The sequence below is a fragment of the Mytilus trossulus genome, chromosome 7 (assembly GCF_036588685.1).
Source record: "Mytilus trossulus isolate FHL-02 chromosome 7, PNRI_Mtr1.1.1.hap1, whole genome shotgun sequence".
NCBI lineage: Eukaryota > Metazoa > Mollusca > Bivalvia > Mytilida > Mytilidae > Mytilus > Mytilus trossulus.
In genome coordinates, this window is record NC_086379.1 from 61,836,174 (window position 1) to 61,858,156 (window position 21,983).

A 21,983-nucleotide genomic window follows, 5' to 3' on the forward strand; every position below is an offset into this window, starting at 1 on the left:
GTTTTGTTGTAATAGACTGATATTTGTAAAGACAAAATAAGAGATATATGAACTGCAGAACTTAATGACAAAATTTAAGTGAAATAGATAATTGATATAAAAGGAAAGCTAGCATTGAAGTAAAATTGAAATTGAAAAGTAAACAACGATGAGTATATAATCATGAAATAAGAATAAGGAAATAATTAATTAAGGTGTTGAAAAAAGAATCTTAACGATGTGTTTTGTTCATAAGTAGTTATAGATTTTTTTTAATTGTTTTAGTTTTTAAGATTTAAATGTATATAATATTTTTAAACTCAGATCTCAACATATACCCTAATACTAAGTCGTATTGAAATGTATAAAAGGGATAGGCAGTAGGTTTGAAATTTTAAAACAAATGAAAAATAGATATATAAAAAAGAAAGGAAATAGTGTGATTAAGAAACTATATACTAATTTTAGAAAAATGTAATGCATTACAGAGACGACATTTTTTTCGCAATAAGGTGTTTTTGTTGTCAAATATGAAATGTAGAGTCAGTAACAAATTGCGCAAGAGGTAGTTTAAATTTTATTAATGGAATCTTAAAAGTTGTTAATTTTTTGGTCTATATTTAACGTTAAGATTAATTAATGAAGAAAACAAAAAATTAAAACTGTAAAAGTATTACAATTGGGAACAAAGTAACCCATATAATATTTAGTATATATTATTTGTTATAGGTATTATGTCGGTGTAGGGGTTATAGAAAAGGATCAAATTATATATTTTTTTTAATTTGTATATTTTTAAATCTATTTTTCATGTCTTGTGTTAATAAACATATTTTTGTTTTTATTTTGTAGGATTTTTAAAACTTGTAAAAGTTGTATACGACAGTTTTCCCATTTTATTTTTTTTGTTTTAAATAGATAATTTGATATAAAAAAGAACGTATTTATTTTAAATAGATAATTTGATATAAAAAAAAAGAACGCGTATTTGTTTTAAATAGATAATTTGATATAAAAAAAAAAAGAACGCGTATTTGTTTTAAATAGATAATTTGATATAAAAAAAAGAACGTATTGATTTATATACGTAGAAATTGTGAAAACTTAGTTTTGCTAGGCTTAGATAACTTTTGGAACTTAAGGCGAGCTAACAAACTGTCAATTATCTGATTGATAAAAAAAAAAGAAATAATGGGGAAGTAAACAAGTTTTAGTTTTTCAAATTGAGATAAGGATTATCAGTGGGGTTTAGGTGCGATCTTCATTGGAATAGCCATATTTTTGTACTGTTAATTAATTCAGAATATATCTTGGTTAGCCAAAAAGAATGTTGTGAGTTCTGGTTCTAATGCCACGAACAATTGGGTAAAAACAAATGGTGTCTTCGCAATTGGTTGGAATAGATGCTACTGATAACAGAGAGATGTCTTCCTCCGCGCCATTGGTCAAGGACAAAACTTAACCGAATGCCGATGTTAACAGCCTCTTAAGAAGGACGAACCAACCAGCTAGATGCGTCAAATACTACGTAATAAAGATGATGATGACGACACTTGTACAAAGATGTGCGCCCTTTCCAGCAGTTGATGAACTTTATACTATGATGGTGACGGAAATAAAACATGAACTATGTATGTCGAACTATTTAACTGATGATTCAAATGAACTATGTGTAAATATATCCAGCTATTGGACTTGGAGAATGTAATGAACTTATCATATCCAGATATGGGACTTTATAAACTTTAGATGTGTGGTGATGGTTACCGGAAACTTTGCAATGAACTATCACAATAACCTACAGGAAGAAAAACTACCGTATTTTATTGAACTTTTGTTTTATTTTGGAGGAAAGGCATTTGTAACACAATATTGTGTTTCATATCATTAATTATCAAGGAATATTAATAAGCAAATTTATTAAAAAGGAACCAAACAATTCAATGACAATCATGTACGCTTTGGAACTTAATAACGATCTGTTCAAATATTATAGACATATATCCTGCAGCCAATAAATGACCATGTCTACTGTGAAATAACATGTATCCTTCAGGGGTTAATTGCATAGTTTGACAATTAACCATAGACTAGAATTATTTAACATTCAGACTAATACGTAACCGGACATTAGCTATGGGCCAATGTTTATGGACAACCGGACTATATAAGATCCAGCTTTGGACTTTAAGAGGACAGATTGGTACAAGCTATTGGTACCGGAGATTCCGTCAAGGTCTTCCCCCTCGTGGGTAGGCTGGAACTCATGCGCTTAATATCCGAACGTATTCTATCAGGACTGAACATTTATAAAACTATACGATCACGTGCCCTTGTGAGATATTGAACATTCGAACAATTGAACTTTAAAAACAGTTTGTGAACATTTCAACATTTGAACTTTAGTATCTTTCTTGACTTTGTAATTACTTAATAAAATATATTTATTCTTAATGACTTCGTCACACTCCCACCCGACCCTCTCGTGAGTTACGTTAATGTTATTCAATAGAATATAAGATTATTTTATTAGTTAATCATTTGATAGAGTAAAAGGTATACATAAATTTTAAAAAGTTAAGAAAAGAGGGATGAAAGATACCAAAGGAACAGTCACGAAGAACTGACACGAAGACGAATATAAATACATGTAGGTCACAGTATGATTTCCTATTCAGTGTGTATCGTTCTAAACATGCATGAAATATTTGCCACGGGACGTTAAACAAGCAACCAACAATCAACCTATTTTGTTTGACTCAATAAGATTTTCAAAATCTTACACACGAATATGTTAAATCTGGATTTATTTTATGAAAGTCTACATTAAAATTCATCTGACCTATATGATAATGTTTTTTTATTATAGCGATAAAACAACAAAACTTCACGTTGTTTGTTTCTAAAATTAAATTGGGGGTCTACAATGACGGGCGGTTTCTTTTACATCTATCATCGGTTGAACTTTAGAAAATAAATTTCCAAATCGGCAACAAAAAACTATTAGACGAATAAATTTTTGAAAGTAAATCATAGATTGCATGTTTATCAAGGAAAATAATGACCTTACACAGGTCATTATTTTATGCCTTTGAGCATATACCATTGAAACATGGTATCGTCCGGGTTGATTCTGAAAAAGAATGACCTGACGTTCTGAAAGAAAATAACTCCATATAGGTATATAAGCATAAACTATTTGACACTGGAAATAAGTAAGCAAAAATCAATCCATTCATGTTTGTTGAAATCAGAATATACAATATAATTACAAATGTAGTTACAAACCTTGTTTTGGTAAAGGATAAGGAACTCCGAACAGATCTTCGTAAAGTTCCATTGTATGTACAGCAATATCTAATGCAAACCTAGTCTGGTTGACTCTATCAGGAGTAGCATATGTCCGTACCTAAAGTAAAATAGAATTATCTCGCTTTGATATATAGTAGACTGGAGAAATTTTAATCTGACAAAGCAGTGTTAACTTTTGCGATCTCTAATTGAGCATTTATATTGCACCTTTGATTAAAATAAAAAAAAATGAGATATTATCATGGTTAACTTTCTTGAAACTTAAGCTATAAAATAAAAAAGATGTGGTATTATTGCCAATGAGACATATCTCCACATGAGACCAAATGACACAGAAATTATGTACAACTATAGTTCACCATGCTACCTTCAACAGTTAGCAAAGCCCATACTGCATAGTCCGCTATAACAGGCATCGAAGTGAAAAATTTAAAACAATTCAAACGAGAAAACTCTATTTATATTATCATATATTTCAATTTATGTCAGAACAAGGACGCGTACACATTAAATGGTAAAATTTAGATATTCAGTGCTTATTTAGAACGATTATAGGCTCTTAAGTAATACAACATGGTATATAAAAACTACTTTCTTAGAAGAATTAGTGTGCTATGTGCACTTATGAAGTCTAGAAACATCCGCTATTTTCAAAGAATTTAGAATTGAACGTCGTTTGTTATTATGCTCACAAATCAAATATTCATCTGTAGATGCAAAGCAGTTACAACAATAATTGGACAAGTAATGGTCTCCAATGTGTTGCAGCGCGGGAAATATATTATACAGCCATGTGTCCGAATGAAGCGTTTTGCATCGAACAGGCAGACTTCCACGCCCTCCTGTACATGTATATGTATGTTTATTGACATTGACGGCTCTGTTAAATGCAAATTTCTCTCCCATCTTAACGTAGAAGACGAAATTTACATTCCGATCTATCAAATCCGCAAAACATTACTAGCAAATTAATTTATTCAAGCTCGTCCTAATTGTCCAGCTGCTTACTGTAAGCTCCTTAACCAAGGCTAAATTATAATTTAACTTTTGAAATCATCACTTAATTATTACGTAGTGAACCGTTACAGAAATTCTAAAAAATAAATTGACCATGTGTTGCAGTTATAATTTTCGTAAATGACTACCAGTGACTGCGACTTATCACTTGGACTATTGGACTAGATCGGACTATGCTCTTCACAAAATGGACCAATTCTAGCCAGATATACCATAAAGTTATAAAAAGGTATGTGCAACTACCGTTTAGAATCGGACGTAGTTGGTTCAGACTGTCGAAAATGTTTTAGTAACAAATAAATACGGGTCAGTCTTTTTTTTTACCATGCCTTAAAACTGATAAGGTTCATACTTTAGCAGTGGGAAAATATAAGATATGTGGTGTAAATGGACAATTTGGAAAACGTAGGATGTTTCGTGTTTAACATTCTACTGTTCAAGAGTAGTTTAGACTACAAGTCTTCGTTTTTTATATGCAGACTTTGACAAATTCCACTAAAAATAATGTAACTGAATTATAAATATTAAATATTCCTTCTGACATCTTTTGCATACTAAGTATTTGTTAAATCTGCAACTTGTATAGTATATACACATACTCTGAATTTGACATCAAATTCACTTGATGAAGGCTATTAAATTGTTGTCCTGTTAGTTTCTCCAAGTTCTTGAGGAAATTATAATAATTACCTTGACGCCATGTTTGGTTGTGTTTTCGAGATGATCAAAATCACACACAATAAAGCACACTAAATATGTACTCATTTTCACAGAGACTTCGAAATCTGTTTTCATTAACGAGTTGTCCTCGGACCATGGAGCAGTAGTCTACAAAAAAGTCATGAAATAACACATTGTGTTGAAGATGTAAAGTAAGTGTTTATCTGTACTAATCACGATTTTATTTTAAACAAGTCTAAGTTATATTAGTGTTTGAGCGCATGATTTGTGTATTAGAAGATTAAGAACTCTGACACTTTACTATTAGGTATATATTTTTTTACCTAGCCGAACAATATAAAACGTATATGTAACTATGTCCTCTGCAATATTTGATAATATCAAATGAATTCGGTTTTCTGCAATGACTTTATTATTGTGCATTTGTTCATGTGCCTTCTGTACCACTTGTTAAGATAATTATTATGAACACTGTATTTTAGAGAACGCATTTTTTTTTTCGCTGTTGACCCTGGCGCTTTTGTAATACATTTTTTGTGTAAATGTTTTATAAATAACAGTCAAGCATGAATATTATGTCAGGGAATTGTGCCGACGAAATAACACCAGAGACTTTCAGTAATAAGTTATTATAAAGGTTAATATATGTTTTACAAACTGTGACTTAGATTGAGAGTTGTCTCATTGGCACTCATACTACATCTTCTTATATTTATTGAAAAGAAATTATCTACAGAGCCTACCTCTCTTCTGAGTGGTCAAGTTATACTATTGTCATAAGTTCAAGAAACACTTGTAAGATTAAATTCGTACCTTTTTAGGTTTTTAGACTGATTTATCAATTTTAATTAGTCTTTTCCGTTAACCAACTGCACTATAAAATTGTCTCGTTACAGCACAAAGTGTTTTTTTCGGTAATTAGACACGAACTGCAATTATGTTATAAAGAGGAGAAAAGATACCAAAGGGACATTCAAAATCATGAATTGAAAATACATAACGATGCCATGGCTAAAAATGAAAAAGACAAACAGACAAATAAAAATACACAAGACACAACATAGAAAACTAAAGACTTAAGCATGGTGCTGATAAAAGTCAGTACTATTAATACGAGAAACGCATAAAGAACATGGTATTTTAATGACTTACCTTATCCGGCATGTTTGATAAAGCTATGTATTCATTCTTGTGAACCAGATGGACTGTAAAATTGGCTTTTATGTTAGGTTCATCAAAGCATGGGAATGCTCTACGGGCATTGACTGGTTCAAACTTAGATGATACCATATATCTACAAAACGAAATATCAATAGATTAAAACATACAAGGTTGAGCGATCAGTTTAAATCAGTTTCAAATGATTGACAGCCAGTTCTTTTCATAGTAACATACAAAAGCATGCGCAAAAATGAAATTAAAAAAAATATATATAACTTTACAGAAACCACATAGTCTAGCTAAATGAGCATTGCTTTCCGCACAAATATATGTGTCTTTTTTTAAAGAGGATCGTAACAGAGGTTTCATGTGCATGATACAGTCATGAATGACAAGCAGCATAGGTCAGCGTATTAATGCTTGCATTTCCTATCATGATTTTCTTGATAGAGGGTTACTGCTCACAAGGAAGCTATTAAACCAAGAGTTCCAAATGGTGAAGTTGAAATCATCCCTTCGTAAATTTTACGGACGCCATCACGAGTTGGTTGACCGTTATGGAATAACCGTTTCACAAATGATATCGGATATGTTCCTTACGTCGTAACTACAATCCCCTTCCCTTTCATGAATGTGACCTACCGAATTAGACTATTTACCGTTTTTGTAATCACATAAGCAACACGACGGGTGCCACATGTGGAGCAGGATATTTCTGCTTACCCTTCCGGAGCACCTGAGATCACCCCTAGTTTTTGATGGGGTTCGTGTTGTTTAATCTTTAGTTTTCTATGTTGTGTCGTGTGTACTATTGTTTTTCTGTTTTTCTTTTTCATTTTTAGCCTTGGCGTTGTCAGTTGGTTTTAGATTTATGAGTTTGACTGTCCCTTTGGTATATTTCGTCCCTCTTTTAATAATGTGTAGCATTTAGTTCCTATTGGTGCACATGTTAGACATGGCTTCTATTAATATTTGATTACGTATTGTGTTTATATATGTACTATTAATAACTATTGATTTTCTTGCACCTCAGTGTGACTGTCTTTCCTCAAAATGACATATAACAAAAAAATTTTCCTTTCATATAAGTCTTACATTGTGTCAAATTAAATTCAAGGGATGGAAAAAATATATTTAGTTAGGCATGGCTGGTAAAGTAGATATATCAAGAAGTTTTGATTTTATCAAAGATTCAGGATTAAGTTCTTATTGTGTTACGTTAAAAGTTAAACAAGTTCACAAATTCGGTTAGCATGAGTTAGAGACACGAAAAACAAAAATAATATTGGGCGTATAAAGTGGGAACTATAAACATTTACACGACTTACGCCAGAAATTACGGAAACTATGATTATTCAAAAGAACTTTGATTTCATAAAACAAAAGTATCGAAATTATAAAACTTTATTTGATGACTTAACAAGTTTACCGAACTTGAATATTTACCACAAATTCACTCTTTGATAATATTTTGGTGTTTGTTTTATTTTAGTTAAGTGACTGTCAAGTTTGATTTTCTTTATGTGTGCAAAGAACACAACAGTGTAACAAAGTTCATATTAAATGCACTGTAATGAAAACGTTTAAACGAATTTTGATCGTGCTAAATAATATAAGTCAAGTTTTAATAGAAAAATTTGAATAACAAATATATTCATGTGTCATTTATCAATAAAAAGACTGATAGGAAGATGAATATATAACATACTATAATCTTTCAACAACAATTCAACAGTTTATTTCTATTCTCATTAATGCGGACTGAAGGGTTATTGAAAGCGATAAATCTACAAAAATGCAATTCTCTTAACAGTAGTATATCATGTGTACGACAAATCCACCCAACACAAAAACTATGTACCTTCAAATATGACAAATACTAGGTACACAGGTCAAGGCAGACGAACGATTTATGTTTTCAATGGTTGGCAACATGATTATGCTTGTTGTACGTCTAACTGCCGAGCAATCTAGATCGAGACAATTTGATAAACCAGGAAGTTAAATGGTTCAGGTCAAGTTAGGACCCTTTGCCTGTAGTACTTTTGTTTGTTTTAAAATATTATAAATACGATTGTATAGTTTGTTTCAACGTATTTTTTCGTTCACATCATTACATTTTTAAACATTTCTCAATGGACAAAATTGACTGCAAATGGTGTGAGTCAAATATAAACTTCGACCTCACAGCAATATATTGACAAAATAATCATTCTGAAACAACTGTAACCCCACGGTTTCATGGTCTCACATTATCTGTTTATCTACTAAGGTAGTGTAATTAAAGACCTTAATTATCAGTTTATTTATGTTCTTTTTTATTCGCTTCATCGTGTGTATGTACATTGTACCTGTCTCAAGTCAAGAGCCTGTAAGTCAGTGGTTGGCGTTAGTCTCTGTCTGTGATATTTGTATTTAAATTCATTTGACGGTACGCACAGTATTGGTGAACCCTACTAGTTCCGCGTTTTTTCTTCCTAATTTGAGCATGTCTTTTAGAATAAATCAAAACTGGTATGATATGTAATGTCGAAAAGACTATAGTTTTATAGTAATATCTTTGAAATAATAAAATTATAACATAAAATTAAATCAAATAACCCTAAAGGGAAAAAAACGTCAAAAAATATGAGCGTAACTTGTAACAGGGAAATCGAGTTTTTTTAGTAATTTGATCAGAAAATCTGATTTTTGCACGCAAATTAGCGGGAAAAGCTATGCGAAATTTTAGCATAATTCGCTATGACGTCATCCGACGTTTTGGGCATTTTTTTCAAATATGCGAGTTAGAACAGATGCATTGAAATGTTCAAAAGAGGATGTAACAAGACATATGAAATTGGGGAAAAAATTACAATGGATTCTACGGTAAGAAATTTTATAGAATGCAATAATATATAAACGAAAAAAAAAACATATATTCTTAATGTGCTTTTCGTCCCGTTTACAAATAGTACAAAATTATGGTTTGGAAGTGGAATATTCTAATCGAATTTAAACTTTTTGCTTGTCTAGTCCATTTTGTTACCGTGTGCTAAATGCACAAATTATGTACGTTTTCGTAAAGATGTTGTACATTCGAACGTAAATATAAATCAATTGTGTATCTTATTCTTTAATTTATGTATTGTTTTCGTAATGTGTTTTTAAAAGTCTTTCTCATATAAAAGGAATTTTGAATAAATAATGAAAGACAAAAAAATAATAAGAAAATCGAAATGTCTAGTCTGATTTGTTACCGTGCAATCTTGTAACGTTTTTCCGTGATTTTCAACGTAACGTTTATTTTGTCATTTTACGTTTTTATACATAAAATACGTTCTTGTAGGCCAAAACAAATTTAACCACCACTGAAAGAATAAGATTAAACAAAGAAAGAAAGGAAAAAAGAAGAAGAGAACAAAAAACGGAATGCTACAGAAAAAACCGTTACAAAAAAAAAAAATTACCAAAGACTAAAGCACCCAGTGAAACACAGAGCGCAATTAAACAAAGACTTTATAATGAAAGAAGAAAACAGCAAAACCTGCAAAAAGACAACAAGAAGGAGAACAGAAGGAATTACATGAATAATTACAGAAAAAGAATACGTGCTGATATAACAAGTACACCATCGAGTGACGAGAGAATCCCATTTTCTAACAGAATGGATAAAGCGAGGTATTTTTTTTTAAATTAAAATAGAATGACATAAAAAAATTTGTTAACAATTAAACAATTAAATATTCAAAATCTTAAGACTCATTCTTTTACCCGTGTACTGTGGGACTTAGACATATATTACCGTATTTATTTGAATTGGGATTTATGAAATAAAAATAACTACATGTACCAAATAATTGGATGCAATCTATCTTAACCAAACCCGAACATTAAAAAGGATCTGACAGTATGCCATTTCTTGAAATAAAAAAAAACAATAAAAATAAAGACACTTTAAATAGTTTTTTGTATGAAAAATTATAAATTAGTATATCGAAGCTAGAAGCAATAACTAGTCCTAATACACATGAATGTGGATTAAGACAAGGAAAGAAATTGCTCCCCTTTTCATGGGAAGAGTTTTGTTATCAATAGACACAAGGATTCGTTTTTGCAGGTTAAATATAAGCACATACAAACCGAGCATTCCTTTTTCGTAACATATTTAAGCGGAAGTCAAACTTACGACAGCTACATTAATTTAAATCAGACCCCCCTCCTAATGCATTCTATAATTATAAATACAAAAAAGCTTCGTAAATGTCTCGTAAAAATCATCATGGGTTTCTTCAAATGAAATTACCTGTCTTCTTTTTTTTCAGGTCAATCAAAAAATTGAAACAAGCACTTCCAATAACTCCAAATAAACGAGCGGCTGTACTTTCTGCATACGTCGACTGTAATCGGATTTTAAAATCACCAGGAGTTAAAAAATTTCATGATTCGTTTGAAGAAAGCGTAGAAAAAATGGCGATTCGTAATATGCAAGATGTAATTACATCGGTAAAACACAAGAGAAATGGAGAAGCAAAAGCTGCATTAAATATTCTAACTTCGTCTGTTAGCGGTGAAAATATATCCGATAGAAAGAGAGCAACGAAAAGTTTGGCAAATATATTAGGCGTAAATAGTAGAACTTTACAGAAAGGGAAAACAAATAGAACCAAAGTCTTGCATTCAGAACACTCGTCATTTCTTTACACGACTCGGAAAACCAGATCCGATGCCCTGACAGAACGAACCAAAAGAATTGTTCATGATTTCTGGCTTCAATCAAATGTCAGCAGACCAACAAATAACAAAAATGATATCAAACGAGTAAGAATTAGCCCAAATGTATATTCCTCTCATTCGTATTATATTTTAGAAAAAACACAGACCGAAGTATTTCTTCAGTTCAGGAATGAATATCCTAATGAAAAGATGGGACAAAGGTCGTTTGAAAAATGCAAGCCGTATTTTGTAAGAACAGCACAGTTTAAGGACAAAGTTACATGCTGTTGTCGACAGCATGTTGAGATGAGGTCGCTATTTAAATCATGTATGCAATTTCGTAAAAGATTACTGTCCAGGGAAGGAAACAGTGAGGTAAAATTGTATGAATCTTTGAGTGAGCTTGTAGATGGTACTTTATGTACTCGTTCAGCAAATACACATCAACATAAGATATCGTGCTTAGATAGGCAGTGCTCTGAATGTGGCGTCTGTAAATTTTCAATGTTGCCAGGAGAATCAGACGAAAGTGATGTCCAAATTTCTTGGGAACGATACGAATACAAAAATGTTAAAGTTAAAGGTGATAAAATGATAAGGAAATTGGTTCTTGTGAGAAAAAGTTCTTCCCCTGCTGAAATGTTTCAATACTTAAAAAAAACTTTTAGAGACATTTCCTGCACATCAATTCCGTGCATACTGGCAATCTAAGCAAATGAAATCATTGGTTGAAAATCTTCCAATAGGTAATTGTGTGACAGTTCACGATTTTTCTGAGAATTATAAGTGTACCGCACAGAATGAAATTCAATCCTCTTATTTTCAGAAATTAGAGGTTTCACTACATGTTACAATATTACATAGACATTCAGTTCTCGAATATGACGGAAAAGATAGCACCGCGGAAGAACCAAATATTGTCACTGAACAGTTTTTTGTGATAAGCCCAGACCAAAAACATGATCACCATTATACACATTGTGTGCAAAACTTGGTCTCGGAATATTTGAAATCAATTAACTGTGAAATATCGGTAATGCATGAGTTTACTGACGGGTGTAGCTCACAATATAAAAGTCGACATTGTATGGGGGATGTAAGTTATTCCTGCTCCGATTTTGGATATGCAAAGATTCACCGAAACTATTTTGAAACATCTCATGCGCGTGGTCCACAAGATGCAGCAGGCGGGTTTATAAAGAAACAAGCTGACCTAGCAGTTATTCGTGGTACACATGTGATACAAAGTTCAAGCGACCTATTTGATTACGCGCAGAGTAATTTGTCCACCACGGCAGACTCTTCTAAATGTTCTCGACGAATTTTTCGATATGTAGACTCCGTTAATCGAGATCGGGATCGGAACTTTCTTCCCGTTAAAGAAAACCGAAAAATTCACCAAGTTCGATCATTCGATGACGGAGAGATTTTTATAAGAAAATTATCTTGTCATTCTTGTCAAAGTTGTATTGTTGGAAATTATAGCACCTGTATGAACGATGCACAATTGGGAACATATAATAAAATAAAAATGGTGAAAGAATCGGAACATAATGACTCTGATGCCGTTTCCGATAACGACGAAGGGGTTGATGACGAGACTAACATTTGTGACTTTGTTTCAAATGGAACAATTTTTGCAGTTAAGGCTGATGACTCTGAAAGCCCATATTACATTTTAAGAGCAAGCAAAGACCCAGTAATTTTAAGAAAAACAGCTACCGACAAATGGGGTGCCTCGTATCATCAGGGAAATAAAGTTATACATGGTTACTACTTTGACACTATTGATAATAACCCATTCAAATTGAAGTTATTAAAACGAATTCCGGCAATCGTTCCCGCACTTTCAGTTATATACATTTGTTCAGAGGTTGATATTGATGATAATGGTCTAATCAATTTAAATGAGTCTCTGCATGGCCGAATTCTGCGGTGCTTAGATCACGAATAAAATGTATTTATAAATTATGTTTCTTTTTTTTTGTTGATCGCCATTATGGAAATTATCCTTCCAATCATTCAAATATTTATTAAACTTCAAACCTTCAACAATTAATATACTTAAACAATAACACGTACATACAAAATCTAAAATTTGTAAACTGCAATTTTATTGACTCACAGTAGACACAAAAGAAAAAAATATTAAGATGCAAACGTTGACACAGGCTTAAATAACTTTTTCTCAACGTTCCGTCGATGAACGTTTTCTGACGTTACAAACGTAGCACCAATACTGTGCGTAACGTCTTTACTGTTCTGTACATAAATCAGGCAGGATTTTTTTATTGTAAAATTGGTTCACAAACTGTCATATCGGGTCTTCTATAGCTTACTATACAGTTGAAGGTTTGCTCGTTATTTGAGGCCGTATGCTGATCTGGTGACCTATAATTACTTACATATAAAACGTCATTTGGTCTCTGTTGATAGACTTTTTTTTTTTTTTAGCAAAAAGGGAATTCACTCTTTGGTTTAACATTTCCACAACTGCTTGGCATTTGATGTGTTGCCGTTTTTTAAGCGTTCAGTATTTTTTTTCAAACAGGACACAACCAAACGATTATTAATTGCATGTATCGGAAGGTTTATTACATGTGATATATGTAAAGGCATGTCATGTTAAAGTGCATTTACAAATTCAATATAGCTTTACATGAGAAAACTTGCAAACTGGTAGGTTAATATTCAAATGGTTTAAAGAATAACTGCATGCATTTTGTTGCATTTTATATTTGCTTCCTTTACATGTCAATGATTTTCACTGCGTAGTAAAATATCGATTTGTTATCCAAAACAGTTGAAATATGACTTCAAGAAGCGCAATTGAAATGTGATGAAGTTAAACGACGTTTTATTTAAAAGTCAAGGGCACCAAACTAAGAGTTGTTTGTTATAAAATAAAACTTATTTTTAACTATATTTGTTACAAATTTAAATAGACATAAACAAGTATTAAGTTTATCAAGTGCGGTTTGTGGAAATGTACTTCATTCTAAATAGTCAAAAATATGAAGCAAGACTATTTGAGCTCTTGTTCCATTAGATAGTTGTGCTACTCTTGTATTATAATGACCAGGCCTGGCAATTGCTAATTGACAACTCACGTAACGATTTTCGAGATTCTTATCGTATTTTTATTTGCTACTTGCTTTTAATGGTTTAAACTGAATCAGAAGACATTTCTATTATGCTTTTTGTGTTAAATGAACAAACTATTTCCAACCATCAAACTTTCCTATAAATGACTGCAGTTCGAATTGTTATATTTCAGTAAAAAAAGAGAAGTTTATAAACGCATTATTTAACAGGAAATTCTCCATATTATAAAGTCAATCGTAGTTGTAGTTAATCCAAAACAATAATGTTACGATTTTCATTTTAAAAAAAGATGTTGGACATTTGTATAATTACCAAAGAGACATCTATCCACTAGAGACTATGTTACGTAGATGTAAGCGACCAAGGGCTACTATCAGACATTCAACAATGAACAAAACCAACACTGTATAGTAAGTAATGCAGTGGCATCGACAAGCCAAACTGTGAATCAATTCAAACTAGAAAATGTACAGCCCTGATGTATAAACAAAAAAACAAGTAATGTAAAAACAAACAAGACCGATGTAAACCAAAGACGATCCAAAATCTTCAACAGCTCTTCATAGTATGCATTTATATTTTAAAAATATGGTTATTTATACATGTGCAAGATCATTTTTAGTGTTTCGAACAATTCAACTTTATATGAACATTTAATACTATCGATGATTAAAAAAACGTAAGTCAAAATGAATTAAATATTGTAAAAAATAATCAACCACAATGTATTTATTTTGTAATTTATCAAATGAGTATCGATTCCTTAACAGTTACTTCGGAATTTGGTAAATTTCTAAAAAATCTTGTTCGAATTTTTAGCTGAAGGGCACGAAATAGACCGGTGCCTGGATTTTTCTGTGTTATCCACACTACGTTGCGTTGATGGGATGTCACAGTGGATGTCCCTTTTGTATCTTTTGTATCTTTTGCTACTTTTTATTGTTTTGTTTCTCTACTATAGCGTCTTCATAAACAACATTTGTAACAATGAAACAATAAATCTAGATTTAATTTGCACCTTTTCCAAGTCAGGAACCTTTGATCTCCGCAAACAATTTCCAAAAGAAATCGTAGAACAACGAAAATCTTTATACCCAGTCGCAAAACAAGCAAGAAAAGAAAAACGAAAAGTACGTATGACAAGAGACAAATTGTACATTGATGGTGATTTGTACAAACCAAACACGTTTCAAACATGTTTAACCCCGCCGCAATTTTGCGCCTGTCCCAAGTCAGGAGCCTCTGGCCTTTGTTAGTCTTGTATGATTTTAAATTTTAGTTTCTTGTTTATAATTCGGAGTTTAGTATGACGTCCATTATCACTGTACTATTATGCATATTTTTAGGGGCCAGTTGAAGGACACCTACGGGTGCGGGAATTCTCGCTACATTGAAGACCCATTGGTTGCCTTCGGCTGTTGTCTGCTCTATGGTCGGGTGGTTGTCATTTTGACATATTCACTATTTCCTTTCTCAATTTTATTTTACTGAAGGAGTTGGAAACGAAAAATGTACATGTTGCATTTTTTTTGAGTTTTATACAGTGGAAAAATATAGCACAAAAATACGAAAGATCAACAAATATACCTCAGTTATCGCAGCTTGAAGGTTTCCGCGTGTTCAAACAATTGCAGAATTTGACTACCAAACAATAAAGAACGCAGACGATTCTGGAAAAATATCCAATAATTGACAGTGTTTTAAACATGAAACCAAGTTATTCTACTTTGAAGAGAAAAGTGAAAATTTTTTCGTTAAATTATTGTTTTTCTATAAATCATTTTTATAGACAATCCGGTACATGTTTAAAAGCTTCTATGAAAACCTCCTGTTTCACCATCGCTGTGACGGAGGGTTTAACTAACTATGTTGTTATGTTTTTGTGTATCCACAAAGGTTTTCGAAATAAACTAAAGCTAGGTGTTAGTCTTGTATGATTTTAAATTTTAGTTTCAATTATATATTTCGGAATTAAGTATGACGTCCATTAAATGAAACGGCTGATTTCTGCTCTTTGGTCAGATTGTTGTTTCTTTGACACATTCCCCATTTCCATTTCCAATTGTATTCCCATTAGTTATATTTTTTATGAAAATAATGGTAATACAATGCTTATTGTCATTTATATAATAAAAGATGTTTTGTTTGCTATAAGACAGTGCAAAAATGCCATAGTATATAATCAGAGGCATGCAAGTACTAATTGTTGATGACTTTACTGAATAAGATGTATGTTAATTAAACATGCACACAACCATGCAAACGTAATTATTATACTTGAATATAATGGGTAAAACGTTAACGATTATTAACTACAGGGTAAATGAGGTGTTACAGAGAGAAAGAGAGTTCAACCTGGTTTTATATACAATTGTGTCTATATCTATATATTATTAGAGTTATTTTGGTAAACAATAACTCATATTACATATTGACAATATCAGACATCTCAATTATACAATTAGAAAATAAGTACCGGTATACTGCCAGAATTTAGGATTACATATCAACACGCATTCCTTCTATACTTTAAGAAAGGATATGGGAAGCATTTGTATTGTATGGACAAATTCGATAGTACTAACCATTTATTATACGATTATTGCACACAAATGATTGACCCTAATCTACGATTGACCATAACACGTTAGGGTATTATCGGTCAAAGTTAGAGCCACTTATGGAGCATTGAGAAAATCTGAAGAATCGTATCAGCCACAGTTCAGATAACTTTCATTAAAATTTGATAGTAGACTGACATATGTTTGAACTGTACTTGATAAACACAAATAAGAAGGGGCAATTTCCGTCATCATTTCTCTCCAGCTTCAAACTCTAAAAATTGGCATATTACAGGTACATGTAAATTGAACTTGAGTCTTTATCATAATTTTTTATATTTATATGTAATTAAAAAATAAATCAACATTTATCAAAATTCCGTAAAAAAATCCCAACGTTATTTGGCTCTAAATATTTCTTTTAAATATAAAAAAGAAGATATGGTAGGATTGCCAATGAGACAACTATCCACAAAAGACCAAAATGACACAAACATTAACAATTATAGGTCACCGTAAAGGCTGTTATAAAATTGAGAATAGAAACATGGAATAGGGAATGGGCCAAGGGTACAACAACCTACACAACAAAATATCCAATGCCACAAATTGGTCATCTTCACAGCGAGAAAATCCCGCTAACCCGAAGGTATTATTTATTTATATGTATACAGGTTCATAGAAAATAGATAAATGAACAAACATGCATGCCCCTCACCGCTAGCCAAAGGGAAAAAGTTTGCCCCGAAACCTAACCTTACAATTTTTTTTTTTATCTGAAACACAATAAATAATTTTAAAGGCTTTACTTCAAATCAAGTTAAATTGTGGTAATTTTTAGGAATAGACCCTTGTATATTTTATACATGTGTCAAATTAGCTCGAAACCCTGATGCTGGAAACAACATATTATTTATTGTTACTTGGATACTTATTTGACTTTGACGATTTCTTTACCAATAATATATGATATTTAGGGTTTTATTTGAAAGAATTCATGGCTCTTTAAAATTAAAAGACAAGTCATGATTAGTTAACATTTTCTATTCTCAATTTTCAGAACACAGCAGTTGATAACATTGAATGTAATGATTAACGAATTTCAGATGGCTGACGAACCTGATCAAAATGATATTTTTATTGAACCAGATCGTGCAGATGTGTAAATGTGTGCAGATCTAAAGAAACTATAAAATAAGGATGAGGAACAGGATGAGATGTATTACAGCAACAGAGATATATCTTCTCTTCAGATGAAGTCTGAATAGTGTTATTGAACGTGGAGATTGAAAGATTTTTTATTTGAAAAAAAATAGGATAAAAAGGCACTGTCTTTTAACATTAATTGTTTTACGAATCAGTTTCTTTAATAATCTGTATAAATTAATAAAGAGTAGCATACCTTGTTAGGTTTGTTATAGAATTAACGTAACTGCTTTTGTAGAATCCAACAATAGCACGTGTCAAAGATCCATCAAATTGAAGATCAAGAAAAACAGTTATTCCTGCTTGGAGTGGCGATTCAGTTTCAATGATCCAAAACTGATTCTCTTCATAATTACGGAGTGGTTTTATTTTGATCTCCTTATTATTTGAATCTCTTAACATTGTTTTTGTCATATTTAAATATAAATAGTGTATAAGAATATATGACGTTGTTCTATGTACCATTATTTCTATTGTTTCGTTTCCATAGAATGAACTTTGGTTATCATAAAAATCCGGATATAGTGTGATATCATAATGGATTGGAAGAACATCCCGTGAAAGTCGTAGATTTTTCCAAGGTTCCGTTAACGATAGTGTTGTTATTGGTGTTGGTACCACTGTTGTTAAAGCAGATCCAGTGCTTGTGGATATTTTATCTCCTTGATTTCCACCAGAATCTCCGATTATATTGTTGTTCTCATCACATTTAGGCATAAAATGCCAAACAAGTACTCCTACTGCAATTGGAATAGCTATAAACAAAAAACCAACAAAATAAACCATCCGTTTGTTCACTGCATATTTTTTATACGATTTTGCCTCCATTTTCACACAAAATTAATAAAAGATACTTTTAAAAGTTGTAAAATAGCATTAATTCGGACTACAACATTTACATTATGTGATAAAGATGAAATTTCGACAGATCCCGGATATAAGTAATATACTATTACAAACGAAGCATGTCTAGATTATGAAAACGGTCATTAACAATCATCCTGACGATCTACTGTAACAGCTATATACAATGATAAGTACACTGGATAACTATGTTGTAGTGATATACAGGTAGAGGTGCCCTGGATAATTATCAGGTAATTCAGTGTGACGTCAACTTATGTTCACAGTACTATATAACATGCGTTATATTTTTAAATATTAAATTTTACAACAGCAAAATAACAGGCGTTATATTTTTAAACACGAACTTTTAAAAAAAATAAAAAAACAGGCGTTATATTTTTAAATACTGACTTTAAACAAATATATCTGCATATTTCATAGCGTATGTGAACTGGTATACACTCAAGTTTTAAAGGATGTTATGGTTAACGTTTACCGAATAATGTAAAAAGTGAAAAAGTATCTGGGCGAAGATGAGATGATCTCCAAAACTTATCGAAACTGACTGCTGCTTTAAATGAATTGAGTGGTGGTCAACGATGAACGTAAACTGAAAACATTTGGAGAGCTAAGAAGAAACTATAAAGTCATGTGCAATGAAAGTTGACATGCATACGATATTTTCTTTATAAGAATGGAAAATTTATACTACAATCCCCTTCCCTTTCATGAATGTGACCTACCGAATTAGACTATTTACCGGATGAGTTTTCACATAAGCAACGCGACGGGTGCCAATTGTGGAGCAGGATCTGCTTACCCTTCCGGAGCACCTGAGATAACTTCTAGTTTTTGGTGGAGTTCGTGTTGTTTATTCTTTAGTTTTCTATGTTGTGTCATGTGTACTATTTTTCGTCTGTTTATCTTTTTCATTTTTAGCCATGACGTTGTCAGTTTATTTTAGATTTATGAGTTTGACTGTCTCTTTGGTATCTTTTGTTCCTCTTTTATATATTGCTCTTCTTCCTCCCGAAATTGCTGGTTGTTGGTAGTGATGAGACATCAAAAGCACCTAAATAAATTGAAGTGTTACACACTTTTTTTCTTTCTAAAAAGTGTGTAACACTTAAATTTAATTAGTAATGCATATTTATGACATAAATCAAGAAATATTGATGGCAAAAAGACACACTATAAAAAATAACCGTATATTTGACAGTAGCGTGCTAATTATAGTTGCGTAATGTGAAATAATTTCATGAATCCGAACTTCCCGTCCTTCATACCAAATTTGAATATGCGAGGAATATCTTCCACTTTTTGTCAAGCAAACAAAATCAATCTAGACGGGTTTTTTAAATATTATTTTTTTAAACTCATAGAAAAATTTAAAAAAAAAGTTTATAAAATATTTAGAAGGAGACATCGTTTACGGCAGTTTGTCAATAATTAATTAAAGCTCACCTTACATAATCGTTGTCAAATGTGTTACTTTGTCGTCTGTTTGTCACAATTAAAGCATTACGTATAACTTTTTCTAACATAAATAACAAGTCGGGATATAACAGGTTGTAACAAAGTGAATTGTATAAACTGTAGAAGAAACGGTACAAAGGACGATTCCTGGAAATAAAAATGTGGGCAGCCAAAACTTTTAAGACATATAATATCTAACAATTATACCAGCGGCTACAAGCATATTTCAGACGAATTGTGCACATCCTGCTACATGAACAAGCATAACATTTTGGCATAGATCTTCCTTATCTATACTGACCGACTTTAGAAACGCAACACTTGATTATTTTAGTGTTATTTTTTAATGAATGTGTCACCGTCATAAGCGATGACTGCCTGTTGCAAATACCAAAATGATTGTCAGAAAGGTCAACAAATTCTGTCTGACATGTTTTTGGGTTCTGTTTTACAACCTCTAATTTAACATATTTGTTCAACCACTTAATTGGTTTTGGCAACTATGCGGTTGGAACTTGAGGGCTTTAAAGGTTTTCATTCAGTCGACTCTTTGGCAATTCAGTTGATTTGAATAAAGGCAACAGTAGTATACCGCTGTTCAAAACTCATAAATCCATGGACAAAAAGCAAAATCGGGGTATCAAATTAAAACCGAGGGAAACATATAAGAGGAGAACAACGACACAACACTAAAATGTAACCCACACACAGGAATGGACCGAACATCAGACAAAATCCTACGAGAATAACAAACATAACATCAAAACCAAATACATGAATTTGGGATAGACAAGTACCGTGACACGTCTTATCGCAATGTGAAATTACACTAAAAAATAAGACAAAACAAACGACACAGCCTTAAAATGTAATACACACAGAAACATTTGAAACATTTATGACATGAATCGGTACTCAATGGCACTTGACAATTTGATAAGCAGTAGACGTTGCGGCCGTAAACATGTCTGGCAAATGACGTTGCGTAATCAAATTCTGTTGACGTTTCATTGTCACAACACGTTGATCTGTTCATTGATGGCCAGCAAAAATTCTTGTCTACTTGTATCGTTGCCGGAAGGGCAGTAAGACGAGTTTCTGAAGTCATACAGTATGGTTGCAGCACGTTTATGTTTTCATGTTTGCAGTTATCATAAGGGCTAATTCAGTTTTTTTTTTATTTCTCAGTCTTGGCAAAATTGAGATGCAACATTTTTAAACTGATTTAAGTGCGGCAAAGGATTGAAAGAACTGTTTATACAAAAACCAAAAAAAACCTGAAACAGTCTTTCATGGGTCCAAATTTTCGCTTTAAGTAATTCGTACGGCTTCAAAATTTCGGAATGTTCAATAACCACAGGTAAGTCAGATTTTGGTTTTTTGTAAGGAGAAAGAAGTATGATAAGCACGAAAAGTAGTTGTAAGAGAATCAAACAAGATTCGGTAAAAAAAAAATCAACAACAAAAAAATGAGTGTTACGTTTCTAAAGTCGGTCAGTATATTCCTCTTTAAATTCAGAAATGCCACTACAAATAACGAGTACAACGAAAAGGCAAACAAGTGAACAAAACGATACATAGAAAACTAAAAACTGAGCAACACGAACCCCACAAAAAAGGGGTGATCTTTAATAATTTAACAGGTACATTGTAAATATAACCTAATCCCGAAAGATATATTATGTCATTCGAAGTAATATCACTGCATTTCTCGGTAACGATTGTCAAACGAGTGATTGAAACCCTTGTTTACTACCTATCTACAAGCTTGAAAGAAAAAAAAGACATCATTTACAACTTCCAAAGTTTGTATTTACATTTTAATAAGTAATTCTATATTGTGATTTGTCAAATTTATTGAACAAAAAAAAATGTACAGACATGTCATATGTGATCTGTCTATATCAAAAGTAAAAACGATTAACATGCAGATATAAGTTGTAA

The 21,983-nt window shown here is 31.9% G+C and overlaps 1 protein-coding gene across 1 annotated transcript in view; it reads right to left on the reverse strand.

Annotated features, from left to right (window-relative positions):
* Window positions 1–18,813, reverse strand: part of LOC134725483 (glutamyl aminopeptidase-like) — a 36,715-nt gene extending 17,902 nt beyond the window's left edge. The window contains exons 1-4 of the mRNA XM_063589331.1: window positions 17,914–18,813; window positions 6,142–6,283; window positions 4,999–5,136; window positions 3,268–3,388 (exon numbers count right to left, since the gene is read on the reverse strand). Of these exons, the coding sequence (XP_063445401.1) occupies window positions 3,268–3,388; window positions 4,999–5,136; window positions 6,142–6,283; window positions 17,914–18,545 (1,033 nt within the window). The 5' untranslated portion in view covers window positions 18,546–18,813. The remainder of the gene's footprint in view (window positions 1–3,267; window positions 3,389–4,998; window positions 5,137–6,141; window positions 6,284–17,913) is intronic.
* Between the last annotated feature and the right edge of the window lie 3,170 nt (window positions 18,814–21,983).